The following is a 22,142-nucleotide window of genomic DNA, read 5'->3' on the forward strand; positions in this document are numbered from 1 at the left end:
GGAGAAATGGCTAGTGGGAGAACAAGAGAGTAGTCTAGACTGTCTCATTACAGCTGCTGTATGGATCTGGTCACAAGGGAAGGGTCAGCCTGGAGTGCCCTGCTGTTGAGCTGGTGGTTATCGGATCAGTGACTTTGACTAGAAGTGCCATGGTGTAGACAGAGACAAGTCAGAATCTGCCAGGTCATCGGTTCTGAGGGTGCCACTGTTTTCAGAAAATCCCAAGCCACCATCCTGACAAACATGAATGTGTAAAGGCTCAACCACAGAGCTGCCCAGTTGTGGGTGCTCTTAAAATAGGCCCTTTGGGCCACTCTAGAAACCTTTCTTCAGGGAGAAACCTGCTTCTGCATTGGGTGCCCAACTTTGGCTTCAGGTTGTCTCACATGGCTGGGCATGTTTGATAGGCAGCAGCATGTACATGTCAATAATCTCTGGCATGGTGTGAGAATTTGGCTTGGGAGTGGTCCAGAGCATGGACCCTGGAGACCCATGGTCCCCATTTCAATTCTGTCCTACTGCTGTGTTACCTTGGGCAATTTTCTCCACCTCTTTGGCCCTTAGTTTTGTCTTCTGTACAATGGAGATGTTAATAATATCTATTTCACAGGGATGTTAACCCAGGTAAAGTTCCTACAGCAGTATCTAGTTGATAGTAAGTGATATGTAAGAATAAGTTGTCATTATTATTATTACCCTGAGGAAAGACAAGTTGGCCCGGTGTTGGAATCTCAGGGTAAGATCAGGGAGTGACTCCGAGGGCAGCATCTCTAGCCTAGGCTGCCATGAATTCATATCTAATTCCTGGGAAGAGCAGGGAGGCTGTAAGTTGAAATTAAGAGAGGTTTTCACCAAATTCTGTGAGACAATGGGGCTCTGTGCTGGTGTCCTGACAGGAGGGAAGGCAGTCTCCCCCTTGGCAAAGAACACAACCATAGATGTGGGAGTCAGCAAAAAGCGACAGTGTCTGGCAGGGGATATGTGCTTTAAGAGCTGACTGGGCTTGCTCTGGACTGCATGCTAGACACCCTTGAGACTGCCTGAAATAGCTGAGAGGGACTTCAGCAATTTCTGCAAGGGTTGGAAGGTCTCATATGAGCAGAAGGTTTGAGGGTCTTAATACCCAGATAAGATTTACATTGGACACTGGTCCTTTGGGTGATAAAAGACCAAGGGCTCTGGTGCCAGATGGACATGGTTTGAACCCCACCTCTGCCACTTACTAAACTGTAAATACTTGGAGGGTAGGGACTATCTTGTTCATTACAGAGTACATAGAAGGATTTAGTATGTGGATGAATAAATTTAACATTCTGGAACTTCAGTTTCCCCATCTGTAAAATGGAGATAATGTAATGACCACTAAAGCAGATGCAAGGATTATACTAGATAATGCTCACAGACACCCAAGTTCCCTAAAGAATATTATACTCCTTTTTTTGTAGTAATTGTTGAATACCTTGCTTAGGATAAAAATTCAGTACATTTGTTGAGTCAAACTGATTAATGGTGTTTTGGTGCAGTAAATGTAGTCTACATCTGCCAAAGACTAGATCCTTTAAAGGAAGCGATCATGCCTCTTATAGGTTTTTCCCAATATGATCAGTGCTTTTAAAAGTCATTTATGATTCAGTGCTTTCTGACAAAAGTCAAAATGTAGCCAGCTATTGTAGAGTGCTATCGAATTTTGGGGGAGTAAAAGATCACAGATATGTTACTAAATAATCTAAATAGATTATTGTCTGACCTAGAAAACCTATACTATAGGATAAATTAGATTTGGACACAAAAATTCATAATATGTAAACACTACACATTCTTATTAAGCCTTTGCTTTCTATGCCCATTTAAGGTAACTTTCTGACCAATCCTCATTCAGGCAAGCTTGGAATAATAGGGTTTTTAGTTGCTTTTTGTGCCCATGAAATGGCCCTCAAGAAATGACCAAATAATTAATGGAAAGGGCCTGTTTCATGCTCAATCCTCATTCCCTATCTTGACTCTTTCCAGTCAGTCCTCCATGCTATGTCACTGAAAGCAAGTAACTAAACTTATGAAATCTGACCAAGTAACTAAACCTATTAAACCTGACCTCAAGTTTATACCCATCATCTAATCAACAAGTTCTAGTTTGTAGGTGATCCATTCCTTTCTCACGGAACAAAATGAATGGGTTTTGCTGCTGTTCTTTTCTTTGGAATCAAAATCATCTTCAGTTAGCTTTTGGGGGTTGAAATTATATTTTGGATGACTGAAATTGCCTGCTATGTAACTGTCAGATAAGGATGAGTATGCTGAATTTAATTTTTAAAGGGGAGTGAAGCAAGTGTCAAATGTGTCACTAGTGCCAATATGCCTTAATATAACTTGATTATGTATTGCTATCAACTCATTGAATCAAAGTATTTGTTTTTACATCTATTTTATAAGGCCCAGAGTATATTTGGGAGTAAAATCACTGCTTGAAAAGTTTCTTCAATTCTATTTCAAGATCAGAGAACCCTTTCTGCTATGCAGAAAATATTTACTGGTGTGGGATACATTTTCTTTAAGAACAAGTCAGAACTACTTAATATGAGCAGTGTTGAGCATATCAATCAAGTGGTTTAAATAAAAAATATATCAAAATGTGAATCACCCACAGCCAGACGGAAGCTTTTATCAACTTTAATTGATATAATTATAATTGGTATGCAATATGTCTTACAACAAATGTGGATACAATGACATCAAATATCAAAGAAGTTTCCCATCTTTCCATCTTTAAATGACTTCAGCTAACTCACCCCAAGAGAGAAATCTGCATTCATCTCTTGGTTAGCATTATTACCAACATCAACTAGCACTATTAAAATCAAAGATGAAATGGTACATTCATTTGCCAAAAAAAAAAAAAAGGGTTAAAGGCAAAGAAGGTGAATCAACGTGCAAATTAGCATCTGGCCCAATTGCAAAATTCATTTCCTGGATGCGAGGGATTGAACCATGCACACTTGCAAGCAAGATGAAGGGCAAACAGATGACATCAAACCAAAATCAACCCCACAAATAATCCAGAAGACCTCAGATGGTAAAGGCCAGAGGTCTACGTCTACTGCTGTTAGTGCTCAGGTGTCCATCCTGTTTTCCCCAATCTCCTGATTCTGATTCAAGAGTCTTTGAGACCTGTGTCCTAGGCCATCCTTTCATCTAGAAATGGAAACCATTGCTGTGACCCCAGGCATGGTCAACCCTGCAGTGATTCAGCTGCACAAAGGGGTAGTCCAGAGCTTAGATAGCTGTCTGATGTGGCTAGGACACAACTGTCATGTTATAGAATAAGTAAAAACAACACACTAGTATCATAGCAAACAAGAAACTGGGATCACTTATACATCTATGTAATAGTCAAACTGTCTATTAGTATTTTTCTCCAGAAACTGAAAATACCGTAGACGTAATTTTATTAATCCTCACAACACATCTGTGAGGTAGTATGGGGTGAGGTCAATATGAAAGCATCACCCCCATTTTAGAAATGAAGACACAGACATGCAGGGAGGGCAGGAGATTTCACTGTGGCCACAGAAAAAGAAAACAGAGTAGAATCCTGCTCTTTCATCATCTGCAGTCGATGGTCGAAAAGAGGCAGCTTGCCTCCCTCCTGCTCTGACATTCTCTCTAAAGTGTTACGACTAGACCTATCCATGGATGGGACATGGTTGTATAGACCCACTGGAGCCATTTCCCGTAGGTAGACCTGAACAGCTGCTCTCCCTGAGGTCAAGGATGTCAATTTTCGGTATATATTTCAGATGTGTGTGTGTGTGTGTGTGTGTGTGTGTGTGTGTGTGTGTGTGTGTTTTAAGTAACATTTGTAGAATATAGTTGCTAAAATCCTTTGGGCAATTCAAAAGCAGAAAAGATACATTTGGCAAAATAAGGTTCAACCCTTACATATTTTACACTCACATAACATAAGAAGTGTTAGAATTGTTATGGGAAACTGTCGCCTTGCTGAATACATCTGCTCTAGGCCCACATCTCTGTCTTTGCCACACACATTTGGAAGCCAATAAGAGCAACAAACCCATTACGTGCCCTTGCACAGTAGCAGCCTTCAGTAAAAAAAAAAAAAATGCCTGCTTGAGTTCACGGTTTATAGAAGGCCATGGTTCCTGGGAAGAGGCTTGCCCCAGCATTTACGGCAGAGGCAGCAATCAGAAGTGCACCTCTCCAAAGGTGTTTCACAAACACTATGTCAAAATGTTTTTGGCCAATGGAGAAAACAACATATGGAATGTCCTGTTTTTATCTGCTTTTCCTTTGCCAAACTGAAAGCCCTATGATGGGGGTGGGGAAAGAGAGACAGTTACTCAAGCCAAGCACGGCCAGAAGGGGCGCCCTTGGTCATTTGCTGCCCTTTTTTTCTGAGAAGGTAACTTGTTTGGTTGTTGTTTTCAATATTCAGAGATATCACAATTCCAGTAAGCCCCTCCTCATTACCCACCCTGGTTGTAAAACACCGCTGGGGCTTGCTCATTCTCCGTCTGCACTTAGAGAGTTTAGGAATAATTTTTTTTTAGAATTACTCCAGTGCGTGGGTTGGCAGGTTGTAGAAAGTGGCACTGCCCCTATTGTCTCTGAGACCAGAGGGGTTTAGAAAAGCAAGGGTGGTTTTCATGTCAGTGCTTTGCCGGGCCACAGCCAGAGACAGGACAAGCCGGGGTCAAGTTTCTGTAAACTAAACAGTCATGACAGCAAGGTCCAACTTTAGAAACAAAAGTCCATTTTCAGGTTCTTTATGACACTGTAGGACAATATAACACATTTTGAAGTCGGAGCCAATGTTTGTTTTCTACTACATGAAATCAGGACATAGATGCTGCTTGCTAATGTCAGCTGTTACAAGAAGACAGAGTTGTAGCCACGAAATAAAGCTCTCTAGGAAGCACACAGAAATAAAAAGGTCACCATGCATACCAAGAATAACCCATCAGCCAATAAACTAAACACTTTGGAGATAAAAACTTAACAGATCATTTCACTTTATTAACAGTAAAACGTATCACTAATCTGTGAGTGTCTTGTTCTGTCACAGTGGGCACTGTGATAAATCAGGGCTTCTCAGTCTCAGCACTATTGATATTCTGGGGTGGATGATTCTTTGCTGTTGCAGGTTATGCTGTGCATGGTAGAATGTTTGGCAGCATTCCTGGTCTCTAGTAGCACCCCCAAGTCATGACAACGAAAAGTGTCACCAGACATTTTTGAAAGTCCCTAGGGTGGAGGCAGGGGACGAAATCACCTCCTGGCTGAGAATGATTGCAATACATGGATGCCAACAAAGAGGAACAATTCTTTCTCAAAATTTATTGTGCAGAACTTTAAGACTATACCCAGAGTTGCTCATTTATTAAAGGGAAAAATTAGTAAGGTAAGTGTGTGGGAAGAATAAACGGATTAATCATAGTCTGTTTCCTATGAAAATGCCTCATTGAGTAATTGCAGATAGACTAGTGCCTCTTTTTTGTTCTGTTTTGTGTTTAAGCAGTTTACAGCCATTATCCAACAGACAGTAAAGCAGTGGACCAGTTGCTGTGTGGGTGTAAAGCAAAGAGTTTCTGGGCTCCTCCAAGCTGTGGATGTCTCCGGCCATTATCGACAGCTGATTCTCACTAGTCCTAATGAGGTACTCAGTGCAGGTCAGCCTCCTTCTCCCCCCGCCAGCTTCTCTTCCACTTCCCCACACTGTACATGCCTCTCCCTTTCTCTCTATAACTCAGCTCATCTCATAGCCTTTTTCTTTGGAAATGCAACTCTGCTGATCATTTGTGGGCTGGGATCCCAGCTGCCTTTTGAACAGATCAGACATCCTGTACAGAGACAGCTGGCCTGGAGGGGAGAACAGGTAGTAGGGGCACACTGAGATCCCACAGCAACCTGCGAGATTCTGCCCTGTGACCTGCTGGCCTCCTCCAGGGCACTTCCTATTTTCATCTTTCATTAATTAGGCAGCTAAGAAGCTGCTTTCCAGCTTGTAGAGCCAAGCAGGCAGCATCCTGTCAGAAACAACCAGATAAATAGAGATTAAAAAGGAATCTGAGAAAACCCTGCTCTCTCCCATGCAGGGTGAAATCCTCATAGAGCTCGTTTCCTTTTCCCTCATTAATATTTAATGTAATTTCCTAAATAGAAGTTTAAGAAATAACACAAATGAAATGTTCCCCTGAAAGTAACCCCTGACAAAACAACCCAAATCCTCCTCCTCGGTCCTTCTCAAAGTGGGTCCTGCAGTGGGGAAAGAAGCCTCCACCATGGTGGTCTGGCCTGGCTGGTGCAAGGCTGGCCCACTTCAGCTGCAAATCAGCCTCCACTCACCTTTAAAGAATGGATTTTTTTGTACCAGAAAGGGGAAGTTGTAGCAGCCAGAGGAGAGGGAGGAAAACAAAAACAACCATACCAACAAAACAGGACTTAAGATTGTCGTTCAATGCGCATCAGGTACTTATTAATTCTACTGGATAAGCACTTATAAATAAAGAACAGTTAATCCTCATCCCAGGCCATATTCCGTTGTTAGGAGTCATCGTACAGGGGGTTGTTGTAGTTTCCCCAGGACCCGTAGTCGTGGTCGTCCAAAAGCCTTCCATAGGAGGAATGCCTGGTGGAGAAACAGAAGAGGGTGGTGATTACTTGGAAAATCACCCATCTGAGGACAGCGTAATGCCCTGCACTGAACTGGGGATTCTTACGGGGCAAAAGAGAGGGAAAGGTGTGATGCTGTCACTAGGACAACAGACCCACCAACTGTGGAGGCCCCGGTCTACCAAACACCCTGTCAGTGACAACTCTTCCTGCTAGGATCCCGACTGGCATGTTCTGTTGGGATCATCTGAGTCCTTGTTGTCTTCTGGATCTCCAGTGCTGGGGAAAGAAGAGGAGGCTCCATTTCCATAGTAATTTAATAAGAAGAGATGGGAAAGGGAAGCTTGCATTCCTAACATTCTGACTTGGGTTCTGGGCTTAATTTTCCCTGAAATAATGGTGACACAACCACAACCACTGTTGCTATCACCACCTCTCCTGACATTTATATTGTCTTATAATTTATGAAGTGCTTCTATATTTAGTTTTTACTTGATCCTCAGAATAAAGCCATGGGGCAGGTATAGTTTATACTTATTTCTCTGACAAGGAAAATGGGGCTCAGAGATGTTAATTGAAGTGCCCAAAGTCATCCAACTAAGCTGTCAGCCAAATCCCTATCTCCTGTATCTAAATCCAGCAGTCAGAGTTCAAGTTCCCAGAGTCTCATTAGCACCTTAGTTGAATGGCAATATGGGTTAAGCAGAATTTGGTGGATAATTAATTGTGAGACCCTCTCTCATAATTAATAATATATCTATAAGAAATGAAATCAGATTGTTATCACTCCTCTGTTCAAAACCTTTGAATGGATCCTCCTTTCAGAGTAAAAGCCAAGTCATTAAAATGCCTTGCAAAGCCCTACGGGGTCTGGCCCCAGCTACTTTTCTGAGCATACCAGCCCCTATTAAAGGACCCTTGCTCTGTCTGCTACAACCTTACTTGTCTCCTTCTCCTCACTCTCATGCCTGACACAACTTTGCCTCAGGGCCTCTGCACTGACTATTCCCTTGGCTTGGAACAATTGTCCTCCAGTTCTCCACACAGCTCATTCTCTCATTTCCTTCAAGTCTTTGCTCAAATGTCACCTTTTCAGTGAGGCCTTCCTTAACAACTTGATATGGTTTGGCTGCGTCCCCACCCAAATCTCATCTTGAATTGCAACTCCCACAGTTCCCACATGTCGTGGGAGGAACCCTGTGGGAAGTGATCAAATTATGGGGGCGGGTCTTTCCTGTGCTGTTCTCATGATAGTCAATGAGTCTCGTGAGATCTGATGGTTCTATAAGTGGGAGTTTCCCTGAACAAGCTTTCTCTTTTTTTGACTGCTGCCATCCACATACGATGTGACTTGTGCCTCTTTGCCTTCCACCATGATTTTGAGGCTTCCCCAGCCACATGGAACTGTTAAGTCCAATTCAACTTCTTTCTTTTGTAAATTGCTCAGTCTCGAGTATGTTTATCATAAGTGTGAAAACAGACTAAAACACAATTCAAGTTTTCAACTCCCACCCCAGACTCCAAGCTTAATATTTCTCATAGTACTCATCACCTTCTAACACATGATATAATTTACTTGTTATTGCTTCTCTTCCCTACCTAGACTATAACCTCCATGTAGGTATGGATTATGTGCCTGTTGTGTTTATTCTTAGCTCTAACTCCAGCAGAAGAATATCTGACACATAGTAAGTCCTCAATATGTGTTTATGAAAGACACAGTGATTGGAAAAAATAAATCCAGAGTTCCCTTCAAAACTGATCTGTTCATAAGACGGGAGCTTCCTGGAAAGGAATATGGTCATTTTAAGACTAAAACTAATGGCAGGATTAGAAAAACATCACAAAATGAGCATTTGTTACCTCTAAGGCTCATGCTAGCATATGAATTATTATACCTTGCCACTGGAACTCATGTATGCTAGATACAGTACAAAAAATGACCACTCCCACTAATTTTTATCTCAACTAGATGTGAAAATTAAACAAAATGAAAACACAATTCGAAGGTGCAAAAAGCATTTGGTATACTTTTATCTGTGCTAAAATAATTGCTATTGCACTTTTGAAGCTTATTTACATCTGCCAGGTATTTGCAAAAAGATGATTTTTTTTTTTTTTTTTTTTTTTTTTTTTGGCAAAGAACTAGACCTTGGCTGTGCTCATTTCAAACTCTTAGCCTTCAAAATTCTGATTTATGTCCAGAAGGCTGACTCAGCTGACCTAATCTATGTACCTGAAAATCTGAAGATGTTCCACAATTTACTTTGCTTTCCATAAAGACTCCCATTCATTTCTGTGGGTGTGGGAATGAAAGCGACCACAAATAGAAACCCAGAAACACCACTGCTTCTTTGATCTATAGAAATAAGGGAGGTCGTTTTGGTAAACAAAGGTCATGGGTTGTCTATGGCCCAAATTTAAAACCTCCAGTTCCAAACAAGTCCTTTAGCAGGATAGTTGAGAAATGGAAGCTATAGAATGAACAAGTTAAAACCTTGTAACTAAAGCCCTGGAGCCCTGCCTAAATTTCAGCATAACTTATTGCTGCAAGCCTGGCAAACATCTACTTAATAAACATGCTCCTTTATTGATAGGGTACTCCTGCTTCACCTTTGTATGGTAATTGAACTTCTCACAGAATTTTTATATCTATCATATAATTTTATTCCCATAAAATGTAAGTTTGGTCAATAAATGTATGTCCTTGAATAATTTTTAACCCCCTATTTCTTCATCTATAAAATGGAGAAACTTTTTAAAAAATTGCTTTTTGGTTGTTAGGAGGATTAAATAAGGTAATGAATATAAAAGCCTTGCAACATAGTAAATGCACACTGAATGTTGGCCAATATTGTTTTTTAATTTTTAATATGATAAATCTTATACAAGCACATGGTGAATCTGCCAAATAGTTAAAAATGTCATTGAATGAAAAGTGAACCTCCCTCCCACTAGCAACTCTTGAAACTATATCCCAGGCATAGTTATAAAACCAGTTTCTTACATGATTGTTATTGTATTTGAATTTTTAAAATTTATTAATATGTTGGAATGGGGATTAGAGGTTTAAAAATCTTTGGGCTGTCAGGTTTTACTGGCTATGGTTATCTTAGGCAAGACTATTTGGTTAATGCTATATCTGAATCTCCTATATTGTAAGACACATCTATACAAACACTAGTAAAATAAAGGAAAAAGACTGGCCTTTACTTTTTTTTTTTTTTTTTTGGCCTTCCCATTGAAGAAACAGTGAGTTGAGTAAAATGCTGATAAGTGAGGAAAGATATACAAGAGATATGGATGAACCAAAATTGGGAATGTACTGAACCCATAGGGCTTATTTACCACATTAATGAGCTTAAACAGGAAAAATTGGGTGTGCAGGGATTCCAGCCAGGTTTGGATAAATTGGATACTGTTGTAGTAAGAGTAAGACAAACACATTTTTTTTTGTATGTGAGATAAGAGGACAATAATTAGTGAGCATGTTAAACTTTCTCTCTAGGTCAGATGGCCTACTATTGGCAGACAATCATCACAGAAAAGGTCTACACCTTGGCACATCTGTTTATCTGTAAACTAGTTCAGTGCCACGAGGTAGCTAGTAAAAGTCTGTGTGGTTTAACAGATTCCCATGGCTTTCCCTTCCCCAAACCCTGGTTCTTCTTGATTAGGAGTAAACAAATGTTATTGCTGCACCCGCAAACTTTCCTATTCAGACTCATTAACTCATCCAATAAATGTTCATTAAGCAACTACTATGCTAGGGACTTGACATTGTTCTAGTGGAGGAAATTGGTAGAGAATGCACTGATTCCAGTGCAGGGAAGCACATGGTATGAGGGAAGCATGCACAGCAAGGAACTCAGTATGGAGAGGTGGGAGAAGGCTTCCCAGAGAAGGTCTCTCTTGAGCTGGACAACTTGAAATTAGCCAGATGAGAAAGGGGTGAACCAAACACCTCTCACAGAAGGATCAGCATGTTCAAAATTACAAAGGCAATATATCTGAAACAGGACAACATATCTGAAATATATATGAAACAACAAGGCAATCTCTCTGAGAAACTCTACAGCAGAGAGTGTGTCTGGAGTGGGTAAAACACTCAAAGTGTGTTCCTTGGACCAGCAGCACTGGCATCACCTTTGAGCTAGTTAGAAAAGTAAATGCAAGGGCCCCACCTGGACCTACTGAATCAGAATCTATGGGGATGAGAGCCAGAAAATTCTGTTTTTAATAAGCTCTTCCATTGATTCTTATGCACATTAAAGTTTAAGAACCACTGAGGGAGAAAATGGAGTAAACAAGACCTAAAGAACTCCAAAAGGTGACTTGAAAAAGTCAACTGTGTATAACAACCTCTAGAAGATCTCGGCCTTTTTGGCTGGCTGGGCCTACTCTAAGAATCAGAAGGTATCCAATTGTACAACATGCAATCACTAGAAGACATAAAGCAAAATAGGTGACGTCTAACAAGACGTCTTAAAAGACAGGTCCTGTTGTGTCTATAAACTAAGATTGCATTTATTTTTGTGAAGAGAACACCCCATGTAGTCTGTCTGGGTCACTAGCACACCTAATTATAGCAACATCCACATCACTGGTCTTAGCAGATATGGTCTCCTGTGTAGGGAGATTATCTCTTGGTTGAACAGTTTTGAGTCAACTTAAACAAATCAAAACAGACTTATCTTATTCTTCAATCATCACTAATTAAAGACACTTCTGCAAAAGGCAGGCAGGGCCTTTGCTTTCTTTTAAAGTTGCAAACAAACCCTGGCATAAAGACTGCTCAGAGATAGTTTCCATTTATAAATGTGTAACATGGATGCAACTTCACAGGCGTTTCAGAACAGCACTAACGAAACTGCCAAACTGGAACATGGAAGACCGCCATATCAATATTCAATTAGGAAATGAGCTGTTGTGCCATCTTTCTCCTCCTCCTCTCCCCTCTCCTTTGAATTCCTACGCCTACTGAATGGAAATGGTAGGATGGACACTGCGCTCCCAACCTCACAGCCTATGTGTTGGTGGTTACCAGTTTACTGAGTCCCTATTTACTAAGCACTATTCTAACAATGACCACAGCAGTAATGGTAATTGCCCTTCCATCATTCTCACCTCATACCAGGCACTGAACGTTTATATGTATCATAATTTAATCTTTGTAACAATCTTGAGTTAGGTACTATTATTATTATAGTCTCATTTTACATGAAGAAACTGAGCACAGAGTGGTTAAAAAACTTGCCCCAGGCTGGGCGCGGTGGCCCATGCCTATAATCCCGGCACTTTGGGAGGCCGAAGCAGGCGGATCACCAGGTTAGAAGATTGAGACCATCCTGGCCAATATGGTGAAACACTGTCTCTACTAAAAATACAAAAATTAGCCAGGTGTGGTGGCATGTGCCTGTAGTCCCAGTTACTCAGGAGGCTGAGGCAGGAGAATTGCTTGAACCCGGGAGGCGAAGGTTGCAGTGAGCCAAGATCACACCACTGCACTCCAGCAGCCTGAGCCACAGAGCGAGACTCCGTCTCAAAAAAAAAAAAAAAAAAAAGAAACTTGTCCCAGAGTGCATGTTCTTAGTCACCATGCTACAGTCACTCCAGTTACTCTGCATTCATTACTTCATTTCATCTTTAAAACAACCTTGAAAGATACAAATTATTAGCTCTATTTTTTGCACGTTGAAGAAATTGAGGATCAAGAAGTTAATAATTTGCTCAAGGCCGCCTGAATAGTAAGTAGAAGAGTCAGCATTAAACTTGACTGCAAAGCTCACATTTTTCCCTCCACACCACACTGCTGCAGGTTAAAAGCTGGGGTCATAAACCAAGAAGGACCCTGGGTTCAGGGCAGTTCATTTTATAAGTCATATCCAAAAGTGGCTCAGGTTACAAAAAGATGTGGTTCTCCAGGCAGGGGTCACTGTGACAAAACTAGGGGTCATGGGTCCCTGGAGAAAGGGAGTGTGAAAAGCAGATGGCTCTGAAGTTTACAATGTCTTTAGAGGAAATGAGGATTTGGGAAGAAAGGTGAAAAGTCCCAACCCACTGTTAGCAGAGCTTGCCAAGCATTCTATTTTTCTGGTCATGAGGCTGCCTTTTCAAGCAGATTCTCCCCTTGCATTTGCAGAGAACTTGGCTGGGCCAGGGCCATATCCTATGGTTGCAGGTCAGAAGCTAATGGCTCCCTATGGGTTGTGATTTTAGTCACTTGCCGCTCCAGCCAAACCAGCTAAAAGACCACAGAAAACAGACTTTTTGTTATGTTATTGTTTTTAGAAATCTGGAATGAAGAAAGAAGAGTAAGTTCCCAACCAAAGCAAAGCCTATCCTTAGGAACATACATGCACACACACATGTCAATTGAAGTATTTTTGATGAATGATTAATGGGGCTTTCCGACAATCTGGCAAAATAACAGTTGAAGGGGTTTTAGCATAGCCTTAAGATTCATAACAACGATTAATCTCTTTATGTCATCACTTTACCGAAATAATTCATAGAGAAGCAGAAAGGGGCTTTCCTTAGGGGTTTTCTGAAACCCCTTAAGGGTCTAATAACTGTATCCATTCATTCTTAAGTTTATAGTGCTTAAACTTAAGTAGCATAAGAGATAAATAGCAACCTTTTATTTATGCCACTGTGGATCTTACTATATTTAGGAGACAGAAGTTGAATAGGGAAGAATAATAATGATTTATTCAATTTAATAATTTACTTAATTTATCTGGTGCTCTGAAGGCCTGGGGAAAATATGGCTTAAAATAAAATTTTAATCAGCACTCATCAGAGCAAATTGTAATGGCCTGCTAACAAAATTTTCCAAGCATGGTAAGTTCTGTGATGGCAGAACTGTGTCACATCACTGATGTGGACTGGCACATGGCTGACGCTCTACAGCTGTCTATCAAGGACTGTCTCCCCGGTGCTCCTTCCAGTCTACCACTTTGATGATGATGATGATGTTGGCAGTGCTATGTACTTGCTTCCAAACAAAGCTACAAGGTAGAAACTACTGCCTTTATTTTACAGGTGAGGGAAATGAGGCTGAGTGGTGCTCTATGACATGCCTAGGTCACAGTGCTGGAAGTAGTAGAGCTAGGATTTGAACTGAGGTCTCCCTGCTTCTGGAGTCTGAATTGTTAATCACTGTTTTAGACTGCCTGCGTATAGCCAGTGTGGGTTTAGAGGTGGTAAACTTGAATTCTTGCCAAAGTGAAGAGGAAGAGTCCTTCCAGTTATTTCTGCACCCTTTTGGGGAAGTGTGTAGCAAGAAGGAAGTGTTTCTATTTCACTCCACACGTCAGTGAAGGTCATATTTTTGATACTGTAGCCCGTTAGGAACTCACCATTGGTGATTCTAAAATGACTCTAAAATTTATGTGTAAGTTCCTTTTTGGAGAGGAGGGGCAGAACATATTTTTCAACAGATACTTTGTTATAAAATGGAAACGAGTTTCCCAGAGTAGTTCATAAAAGCCAATTTAACTCGTAATTAAAATACGGTGTATCTGCAGCAATAAACTAATAATTAAACCAGATGGAAAAAGGTACCATTCAGTAAGACATAATTTATAAAATTAAGTTGAGTGCTCAAGGACATGCAGACTTAATGAAGAGAAATTTTTTTTAAATATGGGGGAAACTTCTGGGTGCTTTTATAAAATATTTTATTAGAAACAGATCACGCGAGCCCTTTCATTCCAATTTCTCTTCAAAACCTGGCTTTCCTGTTCTTTGTATCGTTGATGCAGGTGATATTGCAAGGCACTCTCATACTTGACATTATCAAGATTGATTTGGTGCACATTTAGAATGCAAGATGGAGGGAGATAAAAGGGAAGGAGGAGGGAAGCGCTCCCAGTGGGCACTGGGTGGGGCTGGGCGATGAGTGGGGATGAGACGAGGCAGCAGCAGAGTGGATGTGTGCTCTGAGATGAGGAATCATATCCATGAGCTCTACATGGGAACAAGGGCAGGAGGGAAGGACAGGGTGGCGCGCAGCTTCTTGAGGAAGAAGCATGGCTGCTGTGGGGACAAGTCAGGGGTGTCTGTGTGTGTGTGCCACAGTGCCCATGGGATTGTGTGTCCTTATGTTTCATTGCTTATTTGTTCAATATATCAAGCACCGTCTTGGTCCCTAGCACTGTCCTCACAGACAAATCCAGGTCCTCAAGGACCTTACATTTTTTTGTGGGGAAACCAGACAATAAACAAGCAACACATATGCAAAAACAAAATGATAGCTAGAAAATCAAATAATAGACAGCGGTCATAGCCAGGATGGACTTAACAAGGCACTAAGAGAGTAAATAACAGGGGCCCTAAACTGGAAAGGACATCTCTCAAAGGAAGTGAGATGAAAGTCCATGTACACAGCATGAGAAGGAGCTAGAAGAAAAGCATCTCAGGGAGGGACTAGCAAGATCCCAGGGCCTGGGGAAGGAAGGACAGAACCTGATGTGTCCTAAGAATTGGTGGGAGCTGGAGTGACTGGAGCTCAGGGCTTCCGAGGGAGAGAGGGATGTGACGATTGGAAAGAGGGAGGCAGGCATGGTCCAGGATGACTGAGGGCCATGCTGAGGAGTTACAATTTAATTCTCAGTGCAAGGGGAGCCACTGGGGTTTTTCAGGAAGGGAGTGACAGGGCAGAGGAGCTTACATAGAAATAGTTCTGGCTGCTGAGAGGAGAACGAATTGGAGGTCAAGGGTGAGTGTCCTCACCATGCAGCCTGTGTCTTTCTGTCCTTTGTTAAGGGCACTGCACAGACTGGGAAATAAGACTGTCACTTGCCATCTGGCATATTACAGCTGGAAGGACACTCAGAGACTGTGAGTAATGTGGTATTGAGACTTGATTTCACAGACCAATAGAAGACATAAATGGAGGACTCACAGAGTATTGCAACTTCCTATTAGGCTAAAGAAAGTAAAATCTCAGCTACTATCACTTAATGTCATAGGAGAAAAGATATTTTAAAACCAAAAATATAAAGACATAATCACAGGGGAAAAAAATAGTTTTATAGGAAAAGCCACACCTTCCTTATATTTTTTTACGTTTTGCATTAGAATCAGTGGAAACCTCATTAACAGATTGGGTACAAATCCACAGTTCGATATTCAGAACATCAGAATTTAGGAACCATTGATCCCACCCTTCTACCCCCTTTCACAGATGAGAATAGGTGAGCTTTAGGAGGCATGTGGCTTTCCCAGGGTAATGATGTACATTCAGGACAGGGAGCCTAGGCTTCAGTCTCCCGACTCCACGTTAATTCTTCTTCCATTGCATCATCATGCTGTATATCTCAGCTTACTTCTTCTGCTTTGCCAAGGTACATCTATACCTGTGTTGTGCGAAGTAGGAGAACACCTGCCATTTTTCACTTCTCTGCCAATATTTCTCAGGGCTCAGATACCTATTAAGGAACAAGTATCCAGCAAAACAGCACTCAGAACCAGAGCCCAACAACACAGAATCCTTTTCTTTATAGAGAAGAGTAAGCTGCGTCTCACCTGATCTTTAGGTAGGCCGCAACTCCAAACACCAGCAGCACCACGGCAATGACTGTCACGGTAATGGCGGCGATGCTGCCTGTGGGGGAGGAAGGGCACAGAAAAGAAGATACATGAGGATACGGGGCATCACGTGACTTTGGCGTGCATAGGTAGTATCCACCTTCTGCCTAATCCCATCTTTTCTCTGAAAGGGGAAAAAGCTACTTCAGATCCTTCTGTATGACATTCACAGTTAGAATAAAACCCAGGATCTTAACTCTGTTACCAAAACACTTTTTATGCAGGTGAAATTGGGTAAATGGTCAATATTTATCAAGACTTTTTGACTGACCTGGAATTCAGAGAGGAGCACTTAGTCATATTTTGATTATCTTTTTAAGAATGACATCAATCTGTTGTTGTTGCTGCTGCTGTTGTTTGCAGGGGTAGTGGGTTTTACATTTGATTTTGTCCTATTTTCTTCCTTTATGGGTTCTGCCTTTTCTTTCCATTACTTGTGAAATATTGAGAGACTTAGGATGTTTTATTCAAGGGTCACTACAAAGTAATGCGGTTGGTTTTTTCATAAAAATATCAGCAGTATCCACTTTAAAAGGGTCGCCTTGGTAGGAAATACACTAATTTTCATGAGGCAATCAAGTCAAAGCATTTTAAAACATTCCTCTGTGGGAAATATGTTCAGTTTTCATTCTTGAATAGTAAATTTGGTTTTATAGAGAATAAAGCAAAGTTTGAAATATAGAATAAGGTCAGGTCTGATTGGTAACACTATTTTGTGTTTGTAGAAATATCCTGGTGCGATATAAAGTAACGTGAATGTTTTATTCTGTAGTTTGAAATCTGGTCCCAAAGCAACTATTAATGGGCAGTTTAAAAAAACTCTTTGAGCATGTACCCATGTAAGAATAACCATACCTCCTCCAAATACTACTTTGAAGCACAACATGCTTTTTGTGTGAGCTTTGCATTAATAATGAATATACTTTAGTTTTATTTCACCTTAAAAATGGCAAGAATCAATTGGGCTCTTGTCCCCTAATACTTAAAGGGAGTTTTTGGCACTAAAGCTGGTGTTAGGAACCCCATTTACTCTTTTAGGCAACTGGGAAATTATTTACTAGTACTTCAACAAATGAATTGGACTCTTTTAAGCACACTGCAAAGAGCACAAGAGATTTGGAGTCTGAATATGTGGATTCAAGTGTGGTTCATTAGTAGCTGTGTGACCATGAACTATTTACTTAACCCTGATGACTCTTATACTACTTACCTGCTGAGACAGAGGAATAAGAGTGTTCTACCCATCTTGCATGATTTTAAGGGGATTAAATGAGATGCCAGGTGCACCAGTCTAAAGCACTATGCAAATATATGATCCTGGACCAATTCTCATCTCTTGTGTGCTAGGTCTCAAAAGTGATGACTCTCCCCCACATTGTTGGAGATTTATCACTGTAGATTATTTTAGTATCTCTTCTTTTATTTATTTATTTTTGTCTGCTAGTTATGAATGGCTCCTGTTACTGTTCGCTTTATTAGCCTTCCCACCAAAAGAATTATAGCACAGTTAAGAAGCCAATCAGTCCACTTGTTAATTCTTTAGTAACTTCTCAAAAGCTTTGGATGAAAGAATGCTACATCAGAATCCATGCTCCTGCTGGTTATAATTTCTAAAAGAGAGATCAAAAAAAAAAAAATCATTGCTAACATTAAGACTGAGACCAGAGCTTGTCGTGTCTACGAAGACTTATCATATTTAACCATTTCAGAGCTTACAAGCTTCTGAACACTCACAGATCCATTTCTTTGCTCCTGGAATCATTTTGAGCCAGATTAATGTAATTATCAGAATAATTCTCTTTCCCTTTTTTCTATTGTAAAGACAGAATTATGGCACTGAATGATCAAATGTGCAGACTGGGTCAAGCAGAGAACATCCGAGGTCAGTTCCCCTTTTGGAAAACCTCCACTCCTATTTTGAAAGACTCCTCTTGGCTTCTTGGCCTCTAAACTGTGTTGAAATTAGAACAATTCAAAGTTCACTGAAGCCTCGTAATAGCTCTTTTAAAAGCTTATGAAAGGAGGGTTATAACCACAGGGTAAGGTGATAGGAGTATTTTAAGATTCAAAAAGATACAGTCATTGCAATTAAGAGCAGTGTAAAAAACTGACCTTTTAATTTAATTTCTCTTTTTTGAAAATGGAAGAAAAAAGAAGGAATATAGCTGATTTTTCCACAAGACTCTTCTTTCTTGCTCCAGGGATAGCTTAATACAGAAAATCACAGGTTTGGCCTTTTTCAGAGATTCTTCTCTAACTTTAGCAGTTGGGTCCCCTCCAACTTTGTGATTTACTGAATTTATTTATATACCACCTCCTTCTAAAGATAAATCAGGCAGGTTCTCCAACTAAAGTGCATTCTTTTTTTTTTTTTTGGATTGTAAGTGATAGAGTGACCACTTCTCCATGTAATGGGTGGCTCTCTAGCTCCAAGTTTACCCCCAGTCTTCAAATGGGGCTCTTCCACATCACCCTACCATGTCCATAGAAGACAGACTATATGACCAGAGCTGGAATTAGCCAGTTATTTTCCTCCTGATGGGCCCTTGAGGGCAGCTGGGCAAAGGGGCACTTCTGAGAGTTTGCACAGCCCAATATAAGGCCAAATGGTATAAGATAAAATAGATAGTATTTAAATATTTGAACCACTGTATTAACTATTCTGCTACCCACTGACTCTTCTCAGTGGATGCCAGCCATGGGAACAAGAGTCCTCCAGAAGCAGAAAATCTTTATCTGGCCCTGAGCCTAGAAGATCTTGTATCCTGAGCTTGCTGTTAACCTCCACAGCAGTGGCTGCTTTCAGAAGCAGCTGGTAACATCAGCCCTGGGAAGTTCCACACCTGAGGGCATCACAGTTTGGGAACATAAAGGGGTTCCTAAGCCCGTGTTAGCACAACTTTATAGGGTGACTGAAAAGGCTTTATTTCCTCCTTGTGAAAACAAATGCCATTTCCCCCTGAGTTCTGTTTAAACTAAACTGGAATTCCCCTCCTCCTCCTCTTACATTTTTCAATATGAGGAAGGGAGAGAAAAAATGAGGAAGGTGTGGCTGGGGGCAGGGGTGCCTCTGCCTTACGAGGAAGGTGCGGGACACTGACAGGCAGTGCGCTGGGAGTGGAGACACGGGGAAGGTGGCTCGCATTTCATTTCTTCCTCATTGGGATTTGTAAGTTAGAGAGTGGGTGTGACTCATGTGATAAAGCCCTGGAATGGGCAGAAATTAAGAACTGGAGGAAACTTATCTATATTTTTTATAATCCAAGATACAAGAATATTACACTGTGCTAGCACATTTCACTCTACCAACATGTTCTGCCTATCCAAAGGGTTGGTGAAGGCTTGTGAACCAAAGCCTCTTTGAATTTTGGTCTCCCTGAAGTCTGGAATTCCTCAGGGTTGCATTTTGCCACTTTTTTTTTTTTTTTTTTAATGGCCCAGGACCAGAATAAACGGGCTAACGAATAACCATAGCTACCATTTGCAGGTGATTACGTTGGGTTGAGACTGTGCGCAAAACTGTATAGCTATCATCTTATTTAATTCTCTTTACAAGGTGGAAGAATTGTTCCCATTTTATGGATGAGGAAGTTAAGGCTCAGAGAGATTAAGGTTTTACATGTGGTAAATGATTGAACTAGCAATTGGACCCAGTACTATTTAATCCAGGTTTTGCATTTTTAATCATTAACTTTTCTTAGCTTGGCCAGCTCCTATTCTTCTTCATCATCTAGCTAAATATCAACTCTTCTGAGCCGTTTTCCTTGACACCCCTGAATAAATTACAGTGTTGTTGTGTGTTCTCAGATCTCAGCATCGACTTCTTTCAAGCATTGTGTGTTATGTTCATATGCTTCCCTAGGTCAATTCTATTCGTGGCCATCTTGCATCTCTTCCCATTTCTTTGTGCACTGTTAGCTTAAGGCACCATCTTTGGCCCACCGTGGATACTTAACTGATGTATTTAATGTTGAATAAACAAATATAATTTTAGCTTAAAAAAGATTACTGGAAAATTTTTTTTTACCTTAATAGCTGTGCTAAGAAAGTTTCCACCCAGCTGACTCACCACATATTCACCTTGGAATCACCTGCTCCAGTTCTTACTTGAGTACCTACTCCTACGACTACATCTGTGGTCCCACCTCCCCAGCCCCCTGCCCTTCTCACTGTGCACTTGAAAGTCCCCATCAGTGACCAAGGTGGTTAGCTGGAGGAGAGTTCATTTAGGAATGAATTAGTCCATTCTCATGCTGCTAATAAAGGCATACCCAAGACTGGGTAATATATATATATATATATAAAGGTTTAATGGACTCACAGTTCCACATGGATGGTGAGGCCTCACAATCATGATGGAAGGTGAAAGGCACATCTTACATGGCAGCAGGCAAGACAGCATGGGTAGGGTAACTCCCTTTTATAAAACCATCAGATCTTCACTATCATGAGAACAGCATGGGTAAAACTCACCCCCATGATTCAAGTATCTCCCACTGGGTCCCTCCCATGATGCATGGGGATTATTACAATTCAAGGTGAGATTTGGGTGGGGACACACGGCCAAACCATATCAAGGAATAACTGTCTAAATAGAGTCAGATAACATCCTTGAAGCAGCCAGAGCAAACTCCTGGTCAGCCTGGTTGGCCACTACTCCACTCCCCTACAATCCTGAGGAAGGAGGCTGCCTTCGGGTTATTCCTTTCCCTGCTTTAGCTCTGTTCTATACACTGAGGCAGTCCAGGAATGTGTGGCATCATTTAAGAGTCTCTCTCCCCACACTCACACATCCCCATGGGCCCGCACGCCACACACATGGGCCCCTTTTCTTTCTCACACACTCAGAAGGGGTTCTGTTCACGTCTAAGCCTCCTGCCTCTCACTTGACCAAAAGGGTCTTTCTATATTCCTGGGCTTAGCAATAGTCTCAAACCTCAAATGTTCCTCTAGGGACTCTTCTCATTGAGAGATTTTCTTTTTATTTCACTTTAAACATGAAATAAACACTTTATTTGAGCTCTTTGGAAGAAAGATTAGTATTTGCCAATTGTATCAAAAATGTAAATATTAGGACATGATGGGATGAACCCAAACAACCTCTGAAGAAAGAACTTTGCTGGGCTCTTTAAAGAAGTTTTTTTTGCTCTGAGAGAGCTGGGGATGGAGGAGGTGATGGTGGAAAGTTTCCAGAGGTGAAAAAGAGGTGAGTGTCTCACTGCTATCCATAGATGACTCCTGAGCCACATTCTCCTTGAAAATTCACCAGTCAGCTTATTTAGAAGGTGCGTGTAAATACTTGACCAAGTTCCTGAGTATGTGTGCATGCCTCTGATCTATTTTGAGAAGAGTCTTTAACAAACCTCTTGACTGTTTTTCAATATTCTTGCTCTTTTCTTTCCACTTCCTGGTCCAGAGATTAGGTAAGAATTGGAGAAGAGGAGCAGGTGGCCACTTTAGAGTGTGTGGCGGCTCCTTCAGTCAAGGTCACCAAGAGGGAAGGAACATTTTGTGTCAGAGGAATTCTTTCTCTTTAAAAGCATGTGTCCGTGGATGTGCTGGAGGAGGGAAGTGGGTGACTGGCGAGGGCTTGACAGTTAGAACTCTGTGCCTGCTGAATCTCTATATATTATGCTAGGCTCTTCATTTTCACAGCAAGAGTATCAGATCATGTCTCCTTCCTCCAAAGAACAACAGTAATAGCAAGAGAAATAAACAACAACAAAAATAAAAGCAACTAACATTTTCCTGTTACTTACTGTGTGCCAGGGACTGTTCTATGAGCTTCACTTATTTCAGTTCATTTAATCCTCATGAGAACTCCATAAAGTAGGTATTCTTGTTATCTCCGTTTTACAGTTGGGATAACTGAGTCACAGAGATGCTAAGGACCCAAAGCCACAGAACTGCTAAGTAGAAGA

General features: G+C 41.1%; 1 protein-coding gene across 3 annotated transcripts in view; it reads right to left on the reverse strand.

Moving 5' to 3' along the window:
* Window positions 1–2,651: 2,651 nt before the first annotated feature.
* Window positions 2,652–22,142, reverse strand: part of PARM1 (prostate androgen-regulated mucin-like protein 1) — a 111,039-nt gene continuing 91,548 nt past the window's right edge. For 2 of the 3 annotated variants that reach the window (XM_023189787.1, XM_023189788.1), the window contains 2 exons: window positions 16,159–16,237; window positions 6,451–6,643 (listed from right to left, as the gene is read on the reverse strand). In XM_023189787.1, the coding sequence (XP_023045555.1) occupies window positions 6,559–6,643; window positions 16,159–16,237 (164 nt within the window). In that variant the 3' untranslated portion in view covers window positions 6,451–6,558. Of the gene's footprint in view, window positions 6,644–16,158; window positions 16,238–22,142 lie in introns of all 3 variants that reach the window. The other variant, XM_023189786.1, reaches the window with a different exon arrangement.

The sequence above is a fragment of the Piliocolobus tephrosceles genome, chromosome 3, assembly GCF_002776525.5.
Source record: "Piliocolobus tephrosceles isolate RC106 chromosome 3, ASM277652v3, whole genome shotgun sequence".
Taxonomy (NCBI): domain Eukaryota; kingdom Metazoa; phylum Chordata; class Mammalia; order Primates; family Cercopithecidae; genus Piliocolobus; species Piliocolobus tephrosceles.